Below are 23,016 nucleotides of genomic sequence, written 5' to 3'. Positions count from 1 at the left end.
TAATTTTGGGTGACTTTAACACACCTCTTTCATCACTAGATAGATCTTCCAAACAAAAGCTGAACAAAGAAACTATAGAACTCAATAATACAATCAATAACTTAGACTTAACTGACATACATAGAATATTTCATCCTTCAATAAGAGAATACACTTTCTTCTCAGCAGCACATGATCTTTCCCTAAAATAGACCATATACTATGCCACAAAGCAACTCTTAGCAAATATAAAAAAGCAGAGATACTACCCTGCATTCCATCAGATCATGATGGAATAAAATTAGAAATCAATAATAAAATAGGAAATAAAAGCCACTCCAACACCTGGAGACTAAATAATATGTTACTGAATGAACAATAGGTTGCAGAAGACATCAAGGAGGAGATTAAAAAATTTTAGAGGTGAATGAGAACACAGATACAATATCGAAATTTCTGGGACACTATGAAGGCAGTTTTAAGAGAAAAGTTCATTGCATGGAGTTCATTCCTTAAAAGAAAAAAAAATCAACACATAAATGACTTAACATTACATCTCAAAGCCCTAGAAAAAGAACAAATCAACACCAAAAGCAGTAGAAGACAGGAAATAATTAAAATAAGAACTAAAATCAATGAAATTGAAACAAAAGAAACAATTGAAAAAGTTGACAGAACAAAAAGTTGGTTCTTTGAAAAATAAATAAAATTGACAGACTCTTAGCCATGCTAATAAAGAGAAGGAGACAGAAAACTCAAATTTTTAACATAGGTGATAAAAAAAAGAAATATCAACAAACACTACAGAAATACAGAAGATAATTAGAAATTATTTTGAAAACTTGTACTCCAATAAAATAGAAAATATTGAAGGCATCGACAAATTTCTAGAGTCATATAATTTGCCCAAATTGAATCAGGACAATATACACAATTTAAACAGATCAATTTCAAGTGACAAAATAGAAGACACCATCAAAAGTCTACCAAGCAAGAAAAGCCCAGGACCGGATGGATACACAGCAGAGTTCTACAAGACTTTAAAGAAGAACTAATACTAATACCCTTCAATTTATTTCAGAAAATAGAAAAAGAGGGAGCACTTCCAAACTCATTCTATGAGGCCAATATCACCCTGATTCCAAAACCAGGCAAAGACACATCCAAAAAAGAAAACTTCAGACCAATATCTCTAATGAACATAGATGCAAAAATTCTCAATAAAATTCTGGCAAATTGAATACAAAAACATATCAAAAAGATCATGCACCACGATTAGGTGGGATTCATCCCAAGGATGCAAGTTTGGTTCAACATACGGAAATCAATAAATATAATTCACCACATCAACAGACTTAAAGATAAGAATCACATGATCATCACAATAGACTCAGAAAAAGCATTTCCAAAATATAGCACCTTTTATGTTCAAAACAATAGAAAAACTTGGGACAACAGGAACATATCTCAACATTATAAAGGCTATCTATGCTAAGCCCCAGGCCAACATCATTCTAAACGGAGAAATCGAAGGCATTCCCTCTAAAAACTGGAACAAGACTGGGATGATATCTTTCATCACTTCTATTTAACATAGCTCTTGAAACACTGGCAGTGCAATTAGAAAGAAAAAAAAATTAAAGGGATACGCATAGGAAAAGAAAAACTCAAATTGGCACTTCTTGCTGATGATATGATTCTATACCTAGAAGACCCTAAAAGTTCCACCAGAAAACTCCTATACTAGTAAATGAATTCAGCAAAGTAGCAGTATATAAAATCAATACCCATAAATCAAAGGTATTTCTGTATATCAGTGAAAAATCCTCTGAGAGGGAAATGAGGAAAACTACCCCATTCTCAATAGCCTCAAAAAAAAAAAAAAAATACTTGGGAATCAACTTAATGAAAGAGGTGAAAGATCTATATAATGAAAATTACAGAGCCCTAAAGAAAGAAATCAAAGAAGACCTCAGAAGACAGATCTACCTTGCTCTTGGATAGGCAGAATTAATATTATCAAAATGATCATACTACCAAAAGCACTATATCGATTTAATGCAATTCTGATCAAAATCCCAATGACATTCCTTATAGAAATAGAAAAAGCAATCATAAAATTCATCTGGAAAAATAAGAGACCCAGAAATAGCTAAAGCAATGCTTAGCAGGAAGAGTGAAGCAGGTGGCATCACTAATACCAGAACTTAAACTATACTACAGAGCAATAGTAACAAAAACAGCATGGTATTAGCACCAAAACAGATGGGTAAACCAATGGTACAGAATAGAGGACACAGAGACTAACCCACAAAATTATAATTATCTTATATTAGACAAAGGTGCCAAAAACATGCATTGGAGAAAAGATAGCCTCTTCAACAAATGGTGCTGGGAAAACTAGGATTCCATATGCGAAGAAATGAAATTAAAGCCCTCTCACAATGCACAAAACTCAACTCAAAATGAATCAAGAACTTAGGAATAAAACCAGAGACTCTGCGTCTAACAGAAGAAAAAGTAGGCCCTAATCTCCATCATGTGGGATTAGGCCCCAACTTCTTTAAAGACTAGATTAAACTAACAAATTTATTATAAAATAAACCTCAGCCCCTGAGACTAAGTCAGCGGTGAATAGGTTTTCACTTCCATATTAGAGAAGCTGAATTGGTGTTAAACCAGATGAGGTACTACTTGCTGCCTGAACAGATCTACCTTAAGTAATTGAAATATTAATTTATCCTTAACCAAACTTCACACCTCTTTTCTCTGTGTGCTGGAAGTTGACACAATTAAGTATTTTGTTCTTTTTTATTTAAATACCCTATATATAAATTTCTAAGAAGTACACTATGGACATTTTTGATCACCATCTTAAAAAATAATTCCACACAATTATCTATAATATGGGAAAAATAGGTAAATTAACAGATTTCCTATTTTACTAGAAGATGAATGTCCGTGAACAAAACAAAAACTATTTTAAGATGGAAGTAAGTCAAAATACAAAAAATCCTGATAAAGTCATTGTATCTTTTTTAATAAAATTTTTAAGTTGTCAATGGACTTTATTTTGTTAATTTAGATGCAGTACTGAGAACTGAACCCAGTATCTCACACATTCTAGGCAAGCACTCTACCACTCAGCCACAATGCCATCATCCTATCCCAATTCATTGTATCTTATCAAATCATACTGGAATTAAATTAGAAATCAACACAACAAAACCATATAGAAACTATATAAACACATGAAGATTGAACAATACATCCTTAAATGATAAATGGGTGATAGAAAAAAATCAAGATAGAGCTTAAAAAATTCTTAAGACTCAAATGAGAATCATGATACAAAATACCAGAACCTCTGGGACACTATGAAGGTAGTTCTAAAAAGAAACTTTAGAGCTATGAGTGCCTATATAAGCAAATCAGAAAGATTCCAAATAAACAACATAATAATATATGAAGAACCAACCAATTCCAAAACCAGTAGAAAGAAGAAAATGATGAAGAACTAAAATCAATGAATTTGAGAATTAAAAAAAATACAAAGAATCGATGAAACAAAGAGTTGGTTCTTTGAAAAGAAGAATTGAAGATTGATAAGGCTTCAACCAAACCAACCAAAAGAAATCGAGAAGACCCAAATTAATAAAAATAGAGATGGAAAAGGAGAAACCACCACAGACATTGCAGAAATCCAATGGATCACTAGAGACTATTCTGAAAACTTACACTCCAAAAAATTGGAAAACCCAGAAGAAAGGGATACATTTTTAGACACATATGTTCTGCCAAAATTAAATCAAGAGGGCATAGAAAACCAAAACAGACCAATAACTTGTAATGAAATAAAACCAGTAATAAAAAGTCTTCTAAAAAAGAAAATCCCAGGACCAGATGGATTCTCAGCAGAGTTCTACCAGATCTTTTAATGAAGAACTAATGCCAATCTCCTCAAATTATTCTATGAAATAGAAAGGGATGGAACACTTCCAAATTCATTCTATGAAACTAGTATCACATTCATATCAAAAGCTCTCACCACTCCTATTTTAATATAGTGTTAGGAATTCTAGCCAGAGCAGTTAGGCAAGAAAAGGAAATAAAAAGGATGAAAATAGGAAAGGAAGAAGTCAAATTATCAATGTTTGCAGATGATATGGTCATATACCTAGAAGATCTAAAAAAAACTCCCCAAAAGACTGCTAAAGCTAATAAACAAATTCAGCAAAGGAGCAGGCTATAAAATCAACACAAAAATCAATGGCCTTCTTATTCACCAACAATGAATCTGCTGAGGAAGAAATCAGAAAAATAATTTCATTTACAATAGCCTTAAAAAAAAAAAAACAACTCAGAAATAAATCTAACCAAGATGATGAAAGACCTCTACAATTAATTTGAAGAAAGAAATTAATGAAGACCTCAGAAGATGGAAAGACCTCCCAGATTCATGAATATACAAAACTAATATTGTTAAAATAACCATATTGCCAAAAGCAATATACAGATGCAATGCAATCTCATTAAAATACCAATGACTGGGGCTGGGGTTGTGGCTCAGCGGTAGAGCACTTGCCTACCACGTGTGAGGCCCTGGGTTTGATCCTCAGCACTACATAAAAATAAATAAATAAAGATATTATGTCCAACTACAACTAAAAAATAAATATTTTAAAAAAATACCAATGACAGACATTCTTTACAGAATTAGAATAACAGTTCTAAAATTCATTTAGAAGAATAAATGGCTTTGAGTAGCCAAAACGATTATAAGCCAAAAAAAGCAATCCTGGAGGCATCACAATACCTGACTTCAAATTATATTACAGAGCTATGTTAACAAAAACTGCATGGTACTGGCATAAAAAAAAACACATAGCCTGATAGTATAGAATAGAACACAGAGACAAATCCACACAGATACCATCATTTGATCCTTGAAAAAAGGGCCAACAATACACACTGGAGAAAAGACAGCTGTAAACAAATGGTGCTGGGAAAACTGGTTATACATATGTAGAAGAATGAAACTAGGTCATTATCTCTCACCCCACACAAAAGTCAACTCAAAATGGATCAAAGACCTAGGAATTAGACCAGAAACGATGCAACTCCTAGAAAAAAATGTAGGGTCAACACACCAGCCTAAAGGAATACACAACAATTTTCTTGATAGGACCCCTTAAAGCTCAAGAAATAATGCCAAGAGTTAATAAAATGGGATAGCATCAAATTAAAAAGCTTTTGAATGGTAAAGGAAACAACTAAGAATGTGAAAAGAGAACCTGCAGAATAGGAAAAAATCTCTATTAGCTACTCTTCTGACAGAGGATTAATATCTAGAATATATAAAAAACTCAAAAAACTTAACACCCCAAAACAAAATAACCCTATTAATAAAAGGGCAAATGAATTAAACATACACTTCTCAAAGAAAAAACAGGAATGGCAAGTCAATATATAAAAAAAATGTTCAACATCATTAGCAACTAGGGAAATGCAAATCAAAACTACACTGAGATTCACCTTGTATCAATCAGAATGGCAGTCATCAAGATTACAAATAATAATGCTGGAAAGGATGTGGAGAATAAGGAATGCTTTTACACTGTTGGTGGGATTGTAAATTAGTACAACCTCTATGGTCCTACTTTCTTACACAAAACACTAGCATGGCAGCTAGGTGTGGTGGCATATGCCTGTAATCCCAGTGACTTGGGAGGCTGAGGCAGGAGGATCAGGAATTCAAACCCAGCCTCAGCAACTTAGTAAGGCCCTAAGCAACCCAGCAAAACCCTTTCTTTAATAAAATATAAAAAGGACTGGGGCTGTGGCTTGGTGATTAAGCACCCCTGGATTCAATCCTAGGTACCAAAAGAAAAAGGAAAAGAAAATTAGCATGGAACCCCCATATCACCCAGCTATACCACTCCTTAGTATTTATTCTAAAGAATGAAAGTTATCAAACCCATGTTTATAGCAGCCCAAGTCACAATAGCCAAACTATGGGAGCAGCCTAGATGTCCATCAATGGATGAATGGGTAAAGAAAATGTGGTATATTTACATAATGGAGTTTTATTTGGCCATAAAGAAAAATAAAATTATGGCCTTTTCAGGAAAATGTATGGAACTAGAGATCATTAATGTTAAGTTAGATAAGCCAAACTCAGAAGGTCAAGGGTTATGTTTTCTCTCATATGTGGAAACTATAGAGAAACAAGGAAAAGCAAAGTGTGGGGGGCGTTGGGGATCTCATGCAAATCAAAAGGAGATAAGATAAAAGAGGGGGCACAGCAGATAGAAGGCAGAGAGGTGGGGGATAGTGCTGGGAGCAATATTGGCCAAATTGTGTGAACCGCTAAAAACTAACAACAAATCCCATCACTATGTGTAACTATAATACAATGATAAAAAAGGTGGAAAGAGAAAATAAATGAGTAGTACAAATGAAAGGGAGAAATTTTTAAAAAATGAAAAGAAAAACAGAGCAAATGTTAGATTATTTGAAAGACTTGTTTCTCAATCAAGCCAAAACTTGTTTTTTTTAAAATGGCAAAACACTCATTTCCACGTTGAACAAAACATTCATAAAGAGGAAGATGAAACTTGATGAATGTTTTGGCCACCTTCCAGCCTTAAATTGACTTACATATATTTCTCAAATCAATCACAATAAAATGATATATTGCTGATATTCTGAACAACTGTTGTTCTGTTGTACCAGAAGTACATCTATATTACCTACCTGTTATAATACATATGAGGGTGCCAATTGATAGGATTCTACTGAAAATAAATGTTTTACTTCCACTTTGCCATTTATCCAGTTTTTAAAAAATATTCTACAGTTAATTTATTCCTTAGAAAAGAACATTTTTCATAGTAGGTTTTAGATAAGGATGTTCTCTGGCAGTTGTCAAGTAATTTCTACATTAAAATTCATCCTGTTTATTATAGGGAGTACCAATATTCTTATTTTGGTCTCTGGTCAATTCTTATTCACAGAGAAGCAATTTCAAAATTATATCTAATGGCTCTCCATCCAGTATCGCATCTCTTTTAACTCTGAGCTAAAAATTCAGCTTCTTTCTTTAGAGAAAATATAATGGGAATCAGGCATGGATTCACTTAATTTTCTCTTTTATATTCACAAACTTACCTATACCTGTATCATCCTTATCTCTTTCCCTTCTGTCCAGGACTAACCTCTTCACATATGTTTTTCAACTTCTCTAGAACACTGCCTTCTAGTATTACTATGCATTCATTTTCCTTCTCTTCACCGGCTTCTTCTCATCTTCCTGTCTCTAATTCCATCCCCCTGCAAGTTACCACTTCATTCTTCTTATTCTTCACTCTCATTCTCTCCCAAGACTAATGAAATATGACTATGTTCCTGCTATATTTCAGAAATAGTGCATGCGTATTTGTGTGTGTGTGTATGTGTATGTGTGTGTGTGTGTGTGTGTGTGTGTGTGTTTTGCTGGGGATGGAATCCAGGGCCTCATGAATGCTAGGCAAGCACTCTATCACTGAGCTACTTCCCCAGCCCCAGAAACTTTTCACTAAAGCCACCATCAGCTGTTTTCAGTCCTTATCCAAATACCTTCTCTGTATGATTCAGTTACTTATTCAACAAATATTTAACACTGAGTGTATACCAAGGATTGTCCTAGGTACAAGACCTCAGCAGTGAACAAAAAGATAAAAACCACTATCTTCATAGAGAGGTAATAAAGACAGATACTAATGGAAGATACAGACAACAAGATAATAACATCGATAGTAGGTCAGAAGTGCTGAGGGTTTTGAAAATAGGGAAGGGATACAGTGAGTGCCAGGAGTAGGGTAGGTTGCATTGTTATCAATTTACTTGGTGGATTTCTGGTTTTATTTAAATAGTGATCTTAAAAACTGCTATCTCTTAAAAGTCAAACTTAAGATCTGAAGAAGCTGGGCACAGTGGTACCCATCAGTAATCCCAGCCATTCAGAAGGCTGAGGCAGAAGGATGAAAAGTTTGAGACCAGCCTCAGCAACTTCACAAGGATCTAAGAGACTTAGTGAGACCCTGTCTAGTACCAAAAAAGTAAAAAATAAAAAGACCCAAAGGAGAAGAGTGAACCCATGTGCACACCTGGGGAAGGGCTAGCTATCATAGGAAAGAACAATACCCTGACACAGGAGCATTCTCTGGACTTGTTGAGCACTATCTTTGAAAAATCTCTTATAGATGATTCTGGTTTCTATTCTTTATAAATGCCCTAAAACAAAAGACAAACAAGAGAAAAACAAGCAAGTTTATTACAGTGGGCAGGGTACATCATTCAGGAGAAACCTCAATGAAAGGCAACTCAAAACAGTGACTTAGAACTGTAGCTTATACAGCATCTCCAAAAAAGAACAACAGATTTCAGAGAAGTGACAAGACAAAGGAAAGCTGTTTTAGGTTTCCTGAGGCAGGAAATTATGAAGGTAAACAAAATGAGAATAAGCTAAAAGAGCAAGATCTCTGGTGCCATCTTTGAGCCGATAGTTGTCTCTAGTAAAAGGAGAGAAAATTCATATCCTATTTTTATATGAAAAGGAGGGAGGATAAGACCTATTCCTCAATTTGCTGCTTCTTAATGGCCTTTAACAACAACAACAAAAAATATTAGGTCAAAGAGGTCCATTTGGGGTTATCAAATTTTGGTTTCCTTTAACAATCTCTTCACTGTCAATAGTCACCACGGTTCTAACAAAAGCTTTCTCATACTTCCCCTAGGAGATCCCAGCAATTCATACAGCTTCAAGTATACCTAGATGGTCATGAGAAATTTGGTTGTCTGGCTCTGATTTCTCCTTTGACAATGTCTTTTGATGTTCACATTTATATTTCCAATTGGCTACCAGAGATGCTTACCTGAATACTCTAGACATTTCAAACTTAAAAAGAAAAAACATATATTTTCATGTTACTTATACTCAAAGCTTCACAACTTTTATATTCTCACATATTCTTTATCAAATGACTAATTTGAAGTCATTCTCAAATGCTTTGTCTTACCTCATCATCTCTTTTCCTACCCCCAAGTACAACTGTTCTCTTAATTTTACTGTTGAATTCTTTTTTACATTAATATTGCCCTTCCATCTCCTGGTGGGACTATTATAGTAAGTTCCCAATTGGTCTCCTAGTTACTACCCTCATCTCTAATCTTTCATGTCTGAAATTATCTTTCAAGTCAGTTTCTCGATTAACAAATCTCCAACTTTTCTCATTGCCCTTTTTAAGAAGTCCTTTTTTTTTTTTTTTTGTTAGGTTGGTTTTTGGTGCTAGGGATAGAACTCAGGTCCTTGCAAATGCTAGGAAAAACTGTACCATTACACCACATCTCCAGCCCACAAAGTCCATTTCCTTAATATGGTATGAAGACCCTTCAATGTCTGGTCATAATCAGTTTTTAATTACTCTGAACCTAGGGCAGTCACTCAGAATTCCTCCCTATTATTTCAAGACCCCATATATTTGATCCTTCTTATTCCCACATTCTTTAGATGAATGACAAAAATCTTAAGACAATTTTGTGGAAAATTTTAAGTTTCCATTTATTTTTAGGAATCAGGATTTTTTTTTTTTTTTACATCTCCAGCCCTTTTAATTGTGAGACAGGTCCAAATTGGACCTGAACTTGCAATCTGTCTAAAGTCAGTCTCTCTGTTGTTTTTAATCTTTCTCACTTCAGAGCTTTTCCTTTGCCGTATTAGCCTCCTTCAAAACAATTATAAGAATTGAAATTAACAACTATATAACTTGTCACCTACATAAACTTCATGAAACCAGGGCCAGTTTCTATCATGTTTACTTATTATTATCCTAGGCACCAAAAAGAGAACAAAAATTATCTGGAGGAAGCACTTGATAAATACTAAATGAATAAAAGATAATAATTAGCCAGCAAATGAATAATCCCCTAACAATTCCTGCTGTAAAGCTTTAAAACCTGGAAGGCAGCATTGGTAGTAATTAAATAAAGTGATTTTTCCAAACTGCAGTGTTGACTCTTTTGGATAGTCCTCAAAATTCTATACTTTCTCAATTTCCGCTCATGAGTTTGATATTTTTCACTTTCTTTTTCCTAATATAATGTTTTAAGCATTTCTTGGATCTTCTGCTTTTCTTCTTGCAAGGAGTTATGTATTAAATACAGTGAATGTATTACTTGAGTGGGTTTTATTTGCTAGACTTACAACATATTTTGTAAATATTTACTGAACTTCATTCTAGACCAAGTACAATGAATCTAAACAATAGATTTATTGGAAAATAGTACACCTTGTATAATCACAGACTTCCATATTTTAAATTAGAAATGTCTAAATAACATTTCAGGGCTCATAAACATGAATGTATATCAAACATCTATTTTCTTCTCTAATAACTGGTAGATTCCGTTTATTCATGAACATTCATGTGGCATGCATTGTCAGCCCAACAGAATTCACCAGATATTTAGAATAAATTTCCCAATAATAATAATGTTAACAATAGTTTTATTATAAATAATATTAACATTATCATACAATCATAATATAAATACATAAATATAATACATCAGATAATATAGATATTATACAACATAAATATATTAAGCTCTATTATATGTAATATATGATTAATATTTCCATTTTATTGTTAATGATAATAAAATATAATTTAAAAATAAAATATAATTAAGAGAAATTATTATTGTTGTTGTTATTAATTGTGGTACTGGGGACTGAACCCAAGGGCAGTTTACAACTGAGCTACATCCCCAGTCCTTTTTATTTTTTTTGAGACAGGGTCTTATTAAGTTGCTGAAACTAGCCTCTAACTTATGATCCTCCTGTGTTAGCCTTCTGAGTTGCTGAGATTATAGGTGTGCACCACCATGTCTGGCTTCTCGATATTATTATTATTATTTTGTTGGGTTTTTTTGAAATGGGGATTGAACCCAAGGCTTTGCAAATGCAAGGCAAATACTTTGCCACTGAGCTATATCTTAGCCCTCTCAATATTATTTTTAAATAAAACTTGTCTATTCAACTCTTAGTTTTGAAATAAGGGGAAATACATAGATGATAGAGTATAACTAGATTAGTGGACGATCAGCAAGTAGTACAGATATCCCCCAAAGCTATTTTCCTACAGTTAAATTTTATCTCAGTACTGGGATTTCTTTTTTTCTTTTTTCTTTTTTCGGTGTTGGGGATTGAACCCAGGGTCTTGTGCATGAGAGGCAAGTACTCTACAAACTAAGCTATACCCCAAGCCCTCTTCTTCTTCTTTTTTTTTTTTTTTAAACTAGCAATTGAGTCCAGGGGCACAGAGCCACAGCAATAGCTCATTGTACGTTTTATTTTGAGACCGTATTGCTAGTTTGCCTCACTAAGGTGCTGAGGCTAACTTTGAACTTGGGATCCTGCCTCAGCCTCCCAGATATCTGGGACTATAGACAGGTGCCCTGCTTAGTAGTGAGAAATTTTTAACCTCAAATAATTTTCATTTGAAAATAATATTTTATAATTTTTAGTTAACTTCCAAATGACATTTTATGAAGAAGAAAAGTAGGAAACTGGAACATAATACCACAGGGATTCAAAGTAACCTATATAGTTTCAGAATGAGAAGAAAACAAAATACCTAAGAAAACCATGTTGTTCTGGTTATCCCACTTGGGAAATGTCTGCTAAATTGATTAAAATATTATATTTTGGCAACAGTTGAAGATATACATAACAAAAAAGATGATAAGGATGTTAAGTTTTCTGCTATGTAAAAGATTTTATTGAGAGAAATGACTATATTTTCTATGTTCTTGAAAGTACCTAATGTGAAAATATTACAAAAATACTGATGATGATGATGATTAGAAAAAGCAGAGTAGGCATTAATCTGATTAAAAATTACACAATAAAATAAACTTAAGGTGGGTGCTCAGTTTTGTTGTTTTTATTTATATTTTATTTTTGCATGTACATATGTGTTGCTGGGGATTGAACCCATAATCTCATGCACGTTACGTAAGCATTCTATCACCAAGCTATATCCCCAGGCTAGGTGCTCAGTTTTAAGATGGACATTTTTTTTTATATATTTAATTGTCAATGGACATTTATTTATTTATTTATTTATTTATATGTATTGCTGAGAATTGAACCCAGTGCCTCACACATGCTAGGCTCTACAACTGAGCCACAACCCCAGTCCCAACATAGACATATTTTTTAAATTGACAAAATGATCAGGTGATTTGGTGATTTCCTTAGCAATGTATTATTGGTAGCTGCTGTCATATTTTATAATTACAGTCTCAGGGACACTGAATTTGTCTTAGTAGTAGAGAAGACCCTTACAGCCCACATTCCCATGAATCACTTCAGTATTTAGCAGATTCCAAGTTAAAACAACAACAAAAACAAACGAGAGCTTCCATAAAATATGTCCCCTTTTCTATCACAAAACCTACAACTTATAGCTCTCCTAGATCCAGATATTGAAGTTTCTCATTATTAAAGAATAAAAATAGCCCCAAAGGCCTTCACCACCCTGAAAATTGCTCTGAAGTGCATAAATGTAGATCACAACATTCAGTACTCTACATGATCAATAAATAATGTTAGCTTTAGTAGAAATCATAGGTGTCATCTATTTTGTCTCCTCTTCTAAAGGCTCCAATTCTGCCCCTGATATTCTACTCCAAGGTATTCCCACATATTCCTCAAGCTACAGTAAGATAGAGGCTGTATCTTATTCACCCCCTAATATAATGCCTAGCCCAGAGTGAGACTCTTAAATTTATTTTTTGAACAATGAATGAAGAAAAGGCTAAGGAAACTGGTTCAAAGAACTGAAAACAAGGTCAAGACTGCCTGAGAATCACAGCTCTTGGGAAAAATAAATCTACATGGCTAGTGAGATGAGATCTGTTGTATTAGCCTTGTAGCATCTGGGAAAGTGGCCAAAGTCAGTTATGCTCTAGGCACTAGGGCAAACTGTCTTGTTCTGACTCTTCTTATGGGCTGATAAATATTGAATTTTTTTTCTTAATTGGAGTAGTAAAATCTGAGATTCTGGTAGGAGTCTTGGAGGCAAAAATTGAGCCTACCTTGGTCCTAGGCAAATGAAGTCTACCTAGCAAGGCACTTCTGTAAGATGAACCTAACTCCTAGGATTCTACAAAGAGAGAAAGTATGCATTCATTTTCTGGTCAGTGCCTTCTGCTGTGTGAAAGATAAAATTCAGAAGTTAGTTTTTATCCTATTTCTATTATCTAAAAATATCAAATAGCACCTAACCTTAAGACAAATTGACATGAGTTAATCAAAACATGGCTATAGAAATCCAGAAAAAAACTGAGTGATATAAGAATATGGTCACAAAATAAGACTGCAACATCATGAGGCAAAAGTAATGCTTTTAAAAATGACAGTGAAAATTATTCAATTTTTGTTAAAATGAATATTTTATAATTTATAAATTTATAAATAAATTTACAAGGCATAACATTATCATTAATACTGTACAATACTTACACCTTCTCCATATTGCAAGTATCGTTTATTAGTTTCCTGTTTACCAAAGGTCTCTAAAAACTTTTGACGGTAAGCAAGAACTGTATCAACATGTGTTTTGTATTTTACAGCCAACTCCAGGGCTCTATAATGAGAAATAAAACATATTATCAGAATTGCTTATATCAACCTAAAGTTTTTTGTTGATTCAGTCTTAGAAAAAATTAAATAGCCATTTAAATTCTGTAACTCAATATTGATTCATGAGATTAACTTATTTTTAAAGTAATATTTTATTCAAATAGCTGAAGAGACTAAAATGAACCACTGAAAACAATGGTACAATACCAAAGACACAAAATCTATACATAGATGATAATTTGCAAATATAAAACCAGATTAATCCTCACTTCCAGGCTTATTTTCACATGTAGCTTTTGGCCAATGTCTCTACCACAGCAACCCTGTGCATAATACACATTAGTTGAGTCAGGAACAACCCAGCAGAATAAAGCTCTCCTACACTACTTATTTTTAACTTGTTTTAAAGTATGAATAACAATCAGTAAAAAATACATTATTTTTTAAGTTCTCTTATCTTCTAATATGATTCCTAAATATGCAGTAATGATTAAGCAGAGCCAAATATTATAAATCTGTTATTTTTTACTTATTTAATTAAAATTTAATTGATAAATACAAACAAAAATTGTATATACTTATGAGATATATGATGTTTCAATACATGTGTACATTATGTAATGTTTAAATCAGATTTAAGATTTATCTATGTCTTCAAACATTTATCATTTCTTTTTTTAGTTGTTCTAATTAGTTATACATGACAGTAGAATACATTTGGACACATCATACACAAATGGAGTATAATTTCTCATTCTTCTGGTTGTACATGATGTAGACTCACACTGGTCGGGTAGTCATATATGTGCATAGGATAATAATGTCAGATTCATTCTACTATCCTTCCTACTCCCATACCCCTCCTCTCCCTTTACTCCCCTCTACCTAATCCAAAGTATCTTTGTTCTTCCATAGCCCACCCTTATTGTGAATTAACATCTGCATATCAGAGAAAACACTTATCGTTTTCTTATGGCAAAGCATTCGAAATCCTTTCCTCTAGCTTTTTAAACTATTCAGGTACATTGTTAAATCTATAACCATCCTACTGTGCAATAGCACATCAAAACTTTTTCCTCCTATCTATGACGTAGTGCCCACTGATTAATCAAGAATTTTTTAAAGATTACTGCTGAAAAATATCAAGTATATAAGCAGCAAAGATATGTATAATAAAAAAATAGATTACAGTTACAAGTCAGAAAAGTAGACGGCTCTGGATAAGAAATAACACCTCAAAATTCTCAAATTCTATAAATAATACATATCTGCTGGGATTTACCTATCCCATAAAGAAATTATTTTATATATTATAAGTTGGGTGGAGAAGTATATAGATGATAATTCATCAGTTTCTACATTAAGAATAACTTACTTTGTATGTCAGGTTTCCTGACATATAAGTCTACTCTTCCTATCTCTCCAAGCTTCCCCCCCCCAAGTTTCTTAAGTAAATTCACTACTTTTTTCTTCATTGAGTTGGAATGTTTCAGTTCATGGCAATGATCCTTCTTCACATACTTCTTGTGCAATTTCTGCACAAATAATTGATCAGTCTGAATTAAAATTTCATGTGAAAAAATATTACCCTTAAATGAGGCTCATTCATAAGATATAAAAATCACTTATATATTCTTTAGCTTTTTAATCTGCATCTTTATGTACATATTCAAATTATCAGATAGTCTTCAGATACTCTTTTTCTGTGTTTGTCATTACTCTATTGAGATAATTTCTTCTCATGGGTCTTTGAATAAATAAGAAAAACATGGAATTTCATAGATTCATCAGCATTAGTTGAAATCAAGGAGAATATTAGTGGGTTTTTTTGCCATATATTCTTTATTACTACCCAAAATATGCTACTTTAGCACCATCAGTTGGGAGTGAATCTGATTCTCATGACCTCCAAATTTTATGAGATCACTCACTATTTGTTTGACTCTCTCCTTAAGGCTGTATTCACAGAGCTATAATCAATTCTTACCCAAGTATATAGCCATTGTGCTACTGAAAAATTCTGGGAAATGACTTTGGTTCACTATATATTGGAATGTACACGAACAGACACAACAACTGCTCTGAAGCTGACTAAAAAAAAATGTTATTTTTCCAAATGTGGAAAAAATGCTTAGTAATGAGGAATTTGAGTGATTTGGAATCAGATAAAGCTAAATCTGTTATTTTAATGGATCTTTTTTAAGATTTTTTTTTTAGTTATAGATGGACACAATACCTTTATTTTATTTAATTATTTTTATGTGGTGCTGAGGTTTGAACCCAGTGCCTCACATGTGCTAGGCAAGCATTCTACCACTGAACTACAACTTCAGCACTAAATCTGTTATTTTAGACAAAGATACTTTTGTAACTAAGATATTTTGTGGAGATAGAATTCAGAAGTTAGCTTTTATCCTAACCATCTCTATTATTTATCTAAAAGTATCAAATAACTACTAGCCTTAAAACACACTGAATATTATGAAAACATACAAGTTAATCAAATCATGGCTATAAGAAACCAGAAAAAAATTAAGTGCTATAAGAATATAGTCACAAAATAAGACCACAACATCATGAGGTAACAAGTAATTCTTTTAGAAATTACAGTGTGAAATTTTTTGCAACTTGTGACTCTTTGGTAGGAAAATTTAGTTCATTCTTAGTATGCTTTAATTTGCCCTACTACTAACCAAGCTAATCATTTTAAGAAGCATTTCAAAAATGCTGTATATATTGAAAATTGATAACTGATGGATGTTAAAGACTTAATATGAAAAATAAGAATATAAGTCATGTAAAATACAAATGGTAATGCCAAATAGCATTTCTTATAGAAACATATTGACATATTACTAAATCCAAAGATCAGTATTTGCTATCAATAAAGTTTCCTAATCTCTGATTTTCACAGAAAAAGAGAGTAGGCAGAAAGGAATGTAAAGGCACAAGAACAGAGAAATGACAGAAAGGCAAAAAGCAATTCACAGTAGAAGATAAATGCCTCAATTCTTCTCTCTCATACATAATTCCCTTATTTATCCCTAAGGCTCTGATTTCAGTGGTGTAGCGTAAGTGGAGACTCTGGTGAATCACCCTTTTGGCACATTACTGTCCATGGTGGGGAAAGAGATCTTGACTGTGCAAAACTGAAAGTGTTCTAAGTAAGGATACATAAGAAACCAATCTGTATTATCTATCCTTATTGTCATTACTATTAATTATCTGACTAAGAAATGGCTAAGGTAAACATTGAAATAATAAGTGCTATTTAAAATGTCCTCTAACAGTACACACTGAGTAAAAATGTTTCTTTACCACATTTAGGAGAGAACTTACTCCAAATTATATAAGGGTTTTGGGAACAGTATGTCTCTAATTTTAAAAATGGTTATTTGGCAACCAAACAAATATGACATTAGATTGGAATAAATCCATGTATTTTAAATAGAAGGAAGTTATATAAAAAGATGTTAGAACTTTAAAATATGATCTTTATGCTGGGTGAGGTGGCACTATCTAGTCCCAACTACTAGGAAAGCTGAGGGGGAGGATCAATCGCTTGAGCTCATAAATTCAAGAACAGCCTATGAAGCATAAAAAGACACCATCACAAAACAACAACAACAACAACAAAAAAATATGATCTTTTCAATAACGTGATTGAATCACTTTGCATAACTGATAGAACAGAAATTATTTTTTATTAAAGTATCAATATGGGGGTTGGAATTGTGGCTCAGCGGTAGAGCACTTGCTTCCCATGCATGAGGCCCTCGGTTTGATCCTCAGCACCACATAAAAATAAATAATTGTTTTTAAAAAAGATATTGTTCCATCTGCAACTTAAAAATATGTTTTAAAAAAAGTATCAATATGGTTACCGGGAGCTTCTAGTTTCTACCTCTCTTAACTTCAATTTTTGAAAGGAGATTACCATTAAATACCTAAAATGGATCTCAAACAGGCAAATTGCTTACGTACAACTCTTTTAAGAACTGCTTCTTCGCTAAAGAAAGAAACTGAAGAGGACCTAAGAAGTTGGAAAGATCTTCCATGTTCTTGGATAGGCAGAATTAATATTGTCAAAATGGCCATACTACCAAATATGCTAAACAGATTTAATGCAATTCCTATTAAAATCCCAATGACATTCTTCATAGAAACAGAAAAAGCGGTCATGAAATTCATTTTGAAAATAAAAGGCCCAGAACAGCTAAAGCAATCTTTAGCAAGAAGAATGAAGCAGGAGGCATCACAATATCATAACTTAAATTATAATACAGAGCCAGAGTAACAAATGGCATGGTATTGACACCAACACAGACACATAGATCAATGGTACAGAATAGAAGTCACAGAGACAAAGCCACATAAATACTGTTGTCTTACACTAGACAAAGGCACCATAAGCACACATTGGAAAAAAGCCTCTTCCACAAACATTGCTGGGAAAACTGGAAATCCATATGTAGCAAAATGAAATTAAACCCCTGTCTGTCACCCTGCACAAAACCCAACTCAAAGTGGATCAGGACCTTAGCAATTAGACCAGATACCCTATGCCTACTAGGAGAAAATGTAGACCCAATTTTCCACCATGTAGGCTTAGGAACCAACTTCCTCAATAAGACTCCTAAAGCACAAAAAGTAAAATCAAGAATCAATTAATGGAATGGTATCAAAATAAAAAAGCCTCTTCACGGGAAAGGAAACAATTGAGAACATGAACAGAGAGCCTACAAAATGGGTAAAAATCTTTTCCATCTGCACTCAGAACATTAATCTCCAGGATATACAAAGACTCAAAAACCTTAACAAAACAAATTCAAATAATCCAATCAATAAATGGGCTAAGGAAAGCCTTCAGGGACACTATAAGTCAAAAGGGTAAAAAATGTACTACCCAGATCCAAAATAATCCAATCAATGAATGGGCTAAGATACTTCACAGAAGAAGAAATGTGAATGGTCAAAAAAATAAGAAAAAGATGCTCAACATCTTTAGCAATTAGAGAAATGCAAGTCAAACCTACACTGAGATTTCATCTCACCCCAGTCAGAATGACAATTATCAAGAATATATGCAACAATAAATGTTGGCAAAGATGCAGGCTAAGAGGTTCACTTATTGCTGGTGGGACTGCAAATTGGTGCAACCACTCTAGAAAGCAGTATGGAGATTCTTTAGAAAACCTGGAATGTGGATGCCCATTCCTGCTGCCCCATCTCCCAACAGAGAGGACTCCATCTTGAGACACCACTGCCACCGCCATCAATACGCAGCAGCCTCCAATTTAGGACACTTGCCAGAGTCTGCCTTGTTGCCACCACCACCACTGCCATCTCCAGGCGCAGCCACCTCCATCTAGGGTTAGTGGCCAGGGCCTAGAGGTTCACTGTTGAGGTGCCTGCAGGTCTGGTTGTACCTGAGGTCTTCCTGCTGTGTGTACAAGTAACCTGATGGTGCAGAAGTCGGAGAGAACCAGGGTCTCCCAGATACCGGAGTCCTGAAGCGCATGGTGACATATGGGGCTGGCTACAGCGGGTCAGAAGGTTGGAAGAAGGTGTAAAGGCATCTTGCTGTCTGTTCACCCAGCCAACCGGTCCAACACCCACTGGGATCCTGGGGCCCTCGCTTAGGCTGGCACTTGCTGGGCCATGGCACTAGCACAGTCCCCAACTCCCTCTCCAGTCTGGCATCCATCAATCCCATGATCCTGCTAGGTCCGGCATCAGTCAGGCACCCAGCAGGGCCCTCCGGCTCATCAGTCCCCAGTCTCCCAACCCCTCACTAGCCACCAACCAGGCCCAGTGCTCACAGCTACATGGCTGGCCTGCATCTTTCAGTGCCTGGTCTTGATCCATCCGATACAGAACAGCTCTCCAAGTCAGGCACACAGGTCCCAGTGTTCAACCCTCAGGACAACCTGGGGGAGAAGTACCTGACATCTTAATAGGAGCTATTTGGTTTAAAGGTATGTATTGTTTGCAATGGGTGCTGTTAATATTGATCTTTCCCTTAAAGGTGAGGTACTGAAAACCTTCAGGGACACTATAAGTTGATAGGGCAGAAACTGTACTACCTCACATCCACACTGCTAGATGGGAGGACACACAAACAACATGAAAAAACAAGGGGGAACAAGGCACCTCAAACAAACCAAGATGCTCCAATAATAGAATCCATTCATAACACGTAAAAGGAGTTCAGAATGCACTGATCCACAACATAAAGGATGATGTGAGGAGTGAAATCAGAGATAAATTTCAGGAGGTGAAAGATCACTTCACTAAAGAGACAGAGATTATAAAAAGAAATCAAGCAGAAATTCTCAAACTGAAGGAATCAAGAAATCAAACTAAAAATTCAATGAAAGATATCACCAACAGACTAAACCACTTGGAAGACAGAACCTCAGGCAATGAAGACACAATATATAATCTTGAAAATAACGTTAACCACACAGAGAAGATGGTAAGAAAACATGACAGAACTACCAAGAATTATGCAATAACACAAAAAGACCAAATTTAAGATTTATCTGTATAGAGGAAGGCACAAAGATATAAACCAAAGGAATGCACAATCTTTTCAATGAAATAAGTCAGAAAATTTCCCAAACCTGAAGAATGAAATGGAAAATAAAATACAAGAGGCTTACAGGACCCCAAATGTACAAAATTACAACAGATCCACACCAAGGCATGTTATAATGAAAATGCCTTACCATATAGAATAAGGATAGAACTTTAAAGGCCACAAGAGAAAAGTATCAGATTACATATAAGGGGAAACCAATTCAGATCTCGGGAGATTTCTCAACCCAGACCCTCAAAGGTAGGAGGTCCTATAACATATACCAAGTTCTGAAAGAAAATGGATGCCAACAAAAAAATCTTATATCCAGCAAAATTAAGCTTCAGATTTGATGATGAAATAAAAACCTTCCATGACAAACAAAAGCTAAAGGAATTCACAACTAGAAAGCCTGCACTACAGAATATTCTCAGCAAAATATTCCAAAAGGAAGAAATGAAAAAAGAAGAAAATAAACCACAAAAATTACCAAAACCCAGCAAAATGAGGCACTACATTAAAGGAAAAGACAATCAAAGGAAAAACTAAGTCAAATTTAAAACCAGAAATAAACCAAAATGAATGGGAAAACAAATCGTATCTCAACAATAACCCTGAATGTTAATGGCCTAAACTCATCTATCAAAAGACACAAGATTGGCAGATTGGATTTAAAAACAAGGCCAAACAATATGTTGTCTCTAGGAGACTAACATCATTGGCAAAGACATCCACAGACTAAAGTTGAAAGGAACATTTACATATACCAAACAAACATTTCTAAACTTCAAGAGTCAAATAGACTATAACACAATTATACTGGATGACTTTAACACACCTCTCTCACTAATGAATAGATCTTCCAAACAAAAACTAGACAAAGAAACTATACAACTATCGGTTGTATTATTTACAACTAATAATTTGGACTTAACAGACATATACAGAATATTTCATCCATCATGAATGAATACATTCTCTTCTCAGCAGCACACAGATCTTTCTCTAAGATAGACCACATCTTATACCACATAGTAACTCTCAAAAATATAAAGAAATACAGATAGTACCTGCATTCTAACAGATCATCATGGAATGAAATTAGAAATCGATGATAGCCCAGCGGCCCGCCGGCGTGGTAGACACATCGCCCCAATTGGAGGAGGTGCGGAGCAGAGCTGCCGCCCGCGCCTGCAAGGTAGGCAGACCTGCGACCGACCAGCGGAGCAGGCCAGCGGCCTGCCGGCATGGTAGACACATTGCCCCAATTGGAGGAGGTGCGAAGCAGAGCCGCTGCACGCGCCTGCAAGGTGAGCAGACCTGCGACCGACCGGCAGAGCAGGACCAGCGGTCCGCCAGCGTGGTAGACACATCGCCCCAATTGGAGGAGGGGCGGAGCAGACTCACCTCCTGCGCCTGCAAGGTGGGCAGACCTGTGACTGACTGGCAGAGCAGGCCCAGCGGCCTGCCGGCATGGTAGACACATCACCCCGATTGGAGGAGGGGCAGAGCAGAGCCGCCGCCCGCGCCCGCAAGGTAGGCAGACCTGCCACCGACCAGCAGAACAGGCCCAGTGGCCCGCCAGCGTGGTAGACACATCACCCCAATTGGAGGAAGGTCCCAGCTGCCGCCCACAAGGTAGGCAGACCGCACGTCCTGGAGAAGGGGCCCGGCAGCACGCCGGCCTAGTTGAAAGATCACCCCAATTGGAGGAGGGGCACAGCCGCCACCTGCGCCTGCAAGGTAGGCAGACCTGCAACCTGGAGAACGGGCCCAGTGGCCTGCCAGTGTGGTAGACAGATCATCCCTATTGGAGGAGGGGCCCAGCCGTTGCCCGCAAGGTAGGTTGACCACGCGACCTGGAGAAGGGGCCCAGCGGCCCGCCAGCGAGATAGAAAGATCACCCCAATTGGAGGAGGAGCACAGCTGCCGCCGCCCCTGCAAGGGAGACTTTGCAACTATACAAGAGCAATATAAATATATAGGGGGAAAATTCAATAACACAACAGTTTCACCAAGCAGAAAGAAACGTGAGCAGTATGAAAAGACAAGGAAAGAAAGGACCACAAGCAATGCAGGTTGACTCAACCTTAGAAGAGGTAATAGCTGCAGCAGATGGAATGTCAGATAAAGAATTCAGGATTTACATGCTTCAGATGATCTGGAGTCTGAAGGAAGACACTAGACGGCAAAATCAGACAATGAAAGATCACTTCGACAATGAATTACATAAACAAATCCAAGAAGCAAAAGATCAACTATATAGGGAGATAGAGGTTATAAAAAACAAACAAACAGAAATCCTAGAAATGCAGGAAGCAATAAACCAACTTAAAAACTCAAATGAGAATACTACCAGCAGAGTAGAACACTTAGAAGATAGAACATCAGACAATGAAGACAAAGTATTTCAACTTGAAAAGAACATAGACAGCTCAGCGAGACTGTTAAGAAACCATGAGCAGAACATCCAAGAAATTTGGGATAACATAAAGAGACCAAACTTAAGAGTCATTGGGATACAGGAAAGTATAGAGGTCCAAACCAAAGGAATGAGCAATCTGTTCAACGAAATAATACGAGAAAACTTCCCAGACTTGAAGAATGAGACAGAATCCCAAATCCTAGAAGCCTACAGGACGCCGAATCTGCAAAATCATAAGAGATCCACACCTAGACACATTATAATGAAGATGCCCAACATACAGAATAAGGAGAGAATTTTAAAAGCTACAAGAGAAAGGAAGCAGATTACATTTAGGGGTAA

General features: G+C 35.4%; 1 protein-coding gene across 1 annotated transcript in view; it reads right to left on the bottom strand.

Moving 5' to 3' along the window:
- The window catches only part of Ift80 (intraflagellar transport 80), a 137,948-nt gene that overhangs the window by 10,963 nt on the left and 103,969 nt on the right, over positions 1-23,016 (bottom strand). Inside the window, exon 18 of the mRNA XM_048802863.1 lies at positions 13,550-13,673. Within this exon, the coding sequence (XP_048658820.1) occupies positions 13,550-13,673 (124 nt within the window). The remainder of the gene's footprint in view (positions 1-13,549; positions 13,674-23,016) is intronic.

The sequence above is a fragment of the Marmota marmota genome, unplaced genomic scaffold, assembly GCF_001458135.2.
Source record: "Marmota marmota marmota unplaced genomic scaffold, marMar, whole genome shotgun sequence".
In the NCBI taxonomy this organism is placed as follows: domain Eukaryota; kingdom Metazoa; phylum Chordata; class Mammalia; order Rodentia; family Sciuridae; genus Marmota; species Marmota marmota.
The sequence above is the reverse complement of the archived record's forward strand: the minus strand, read 5'-3'. Positions and strand labels throughout refer to the sequence as shown.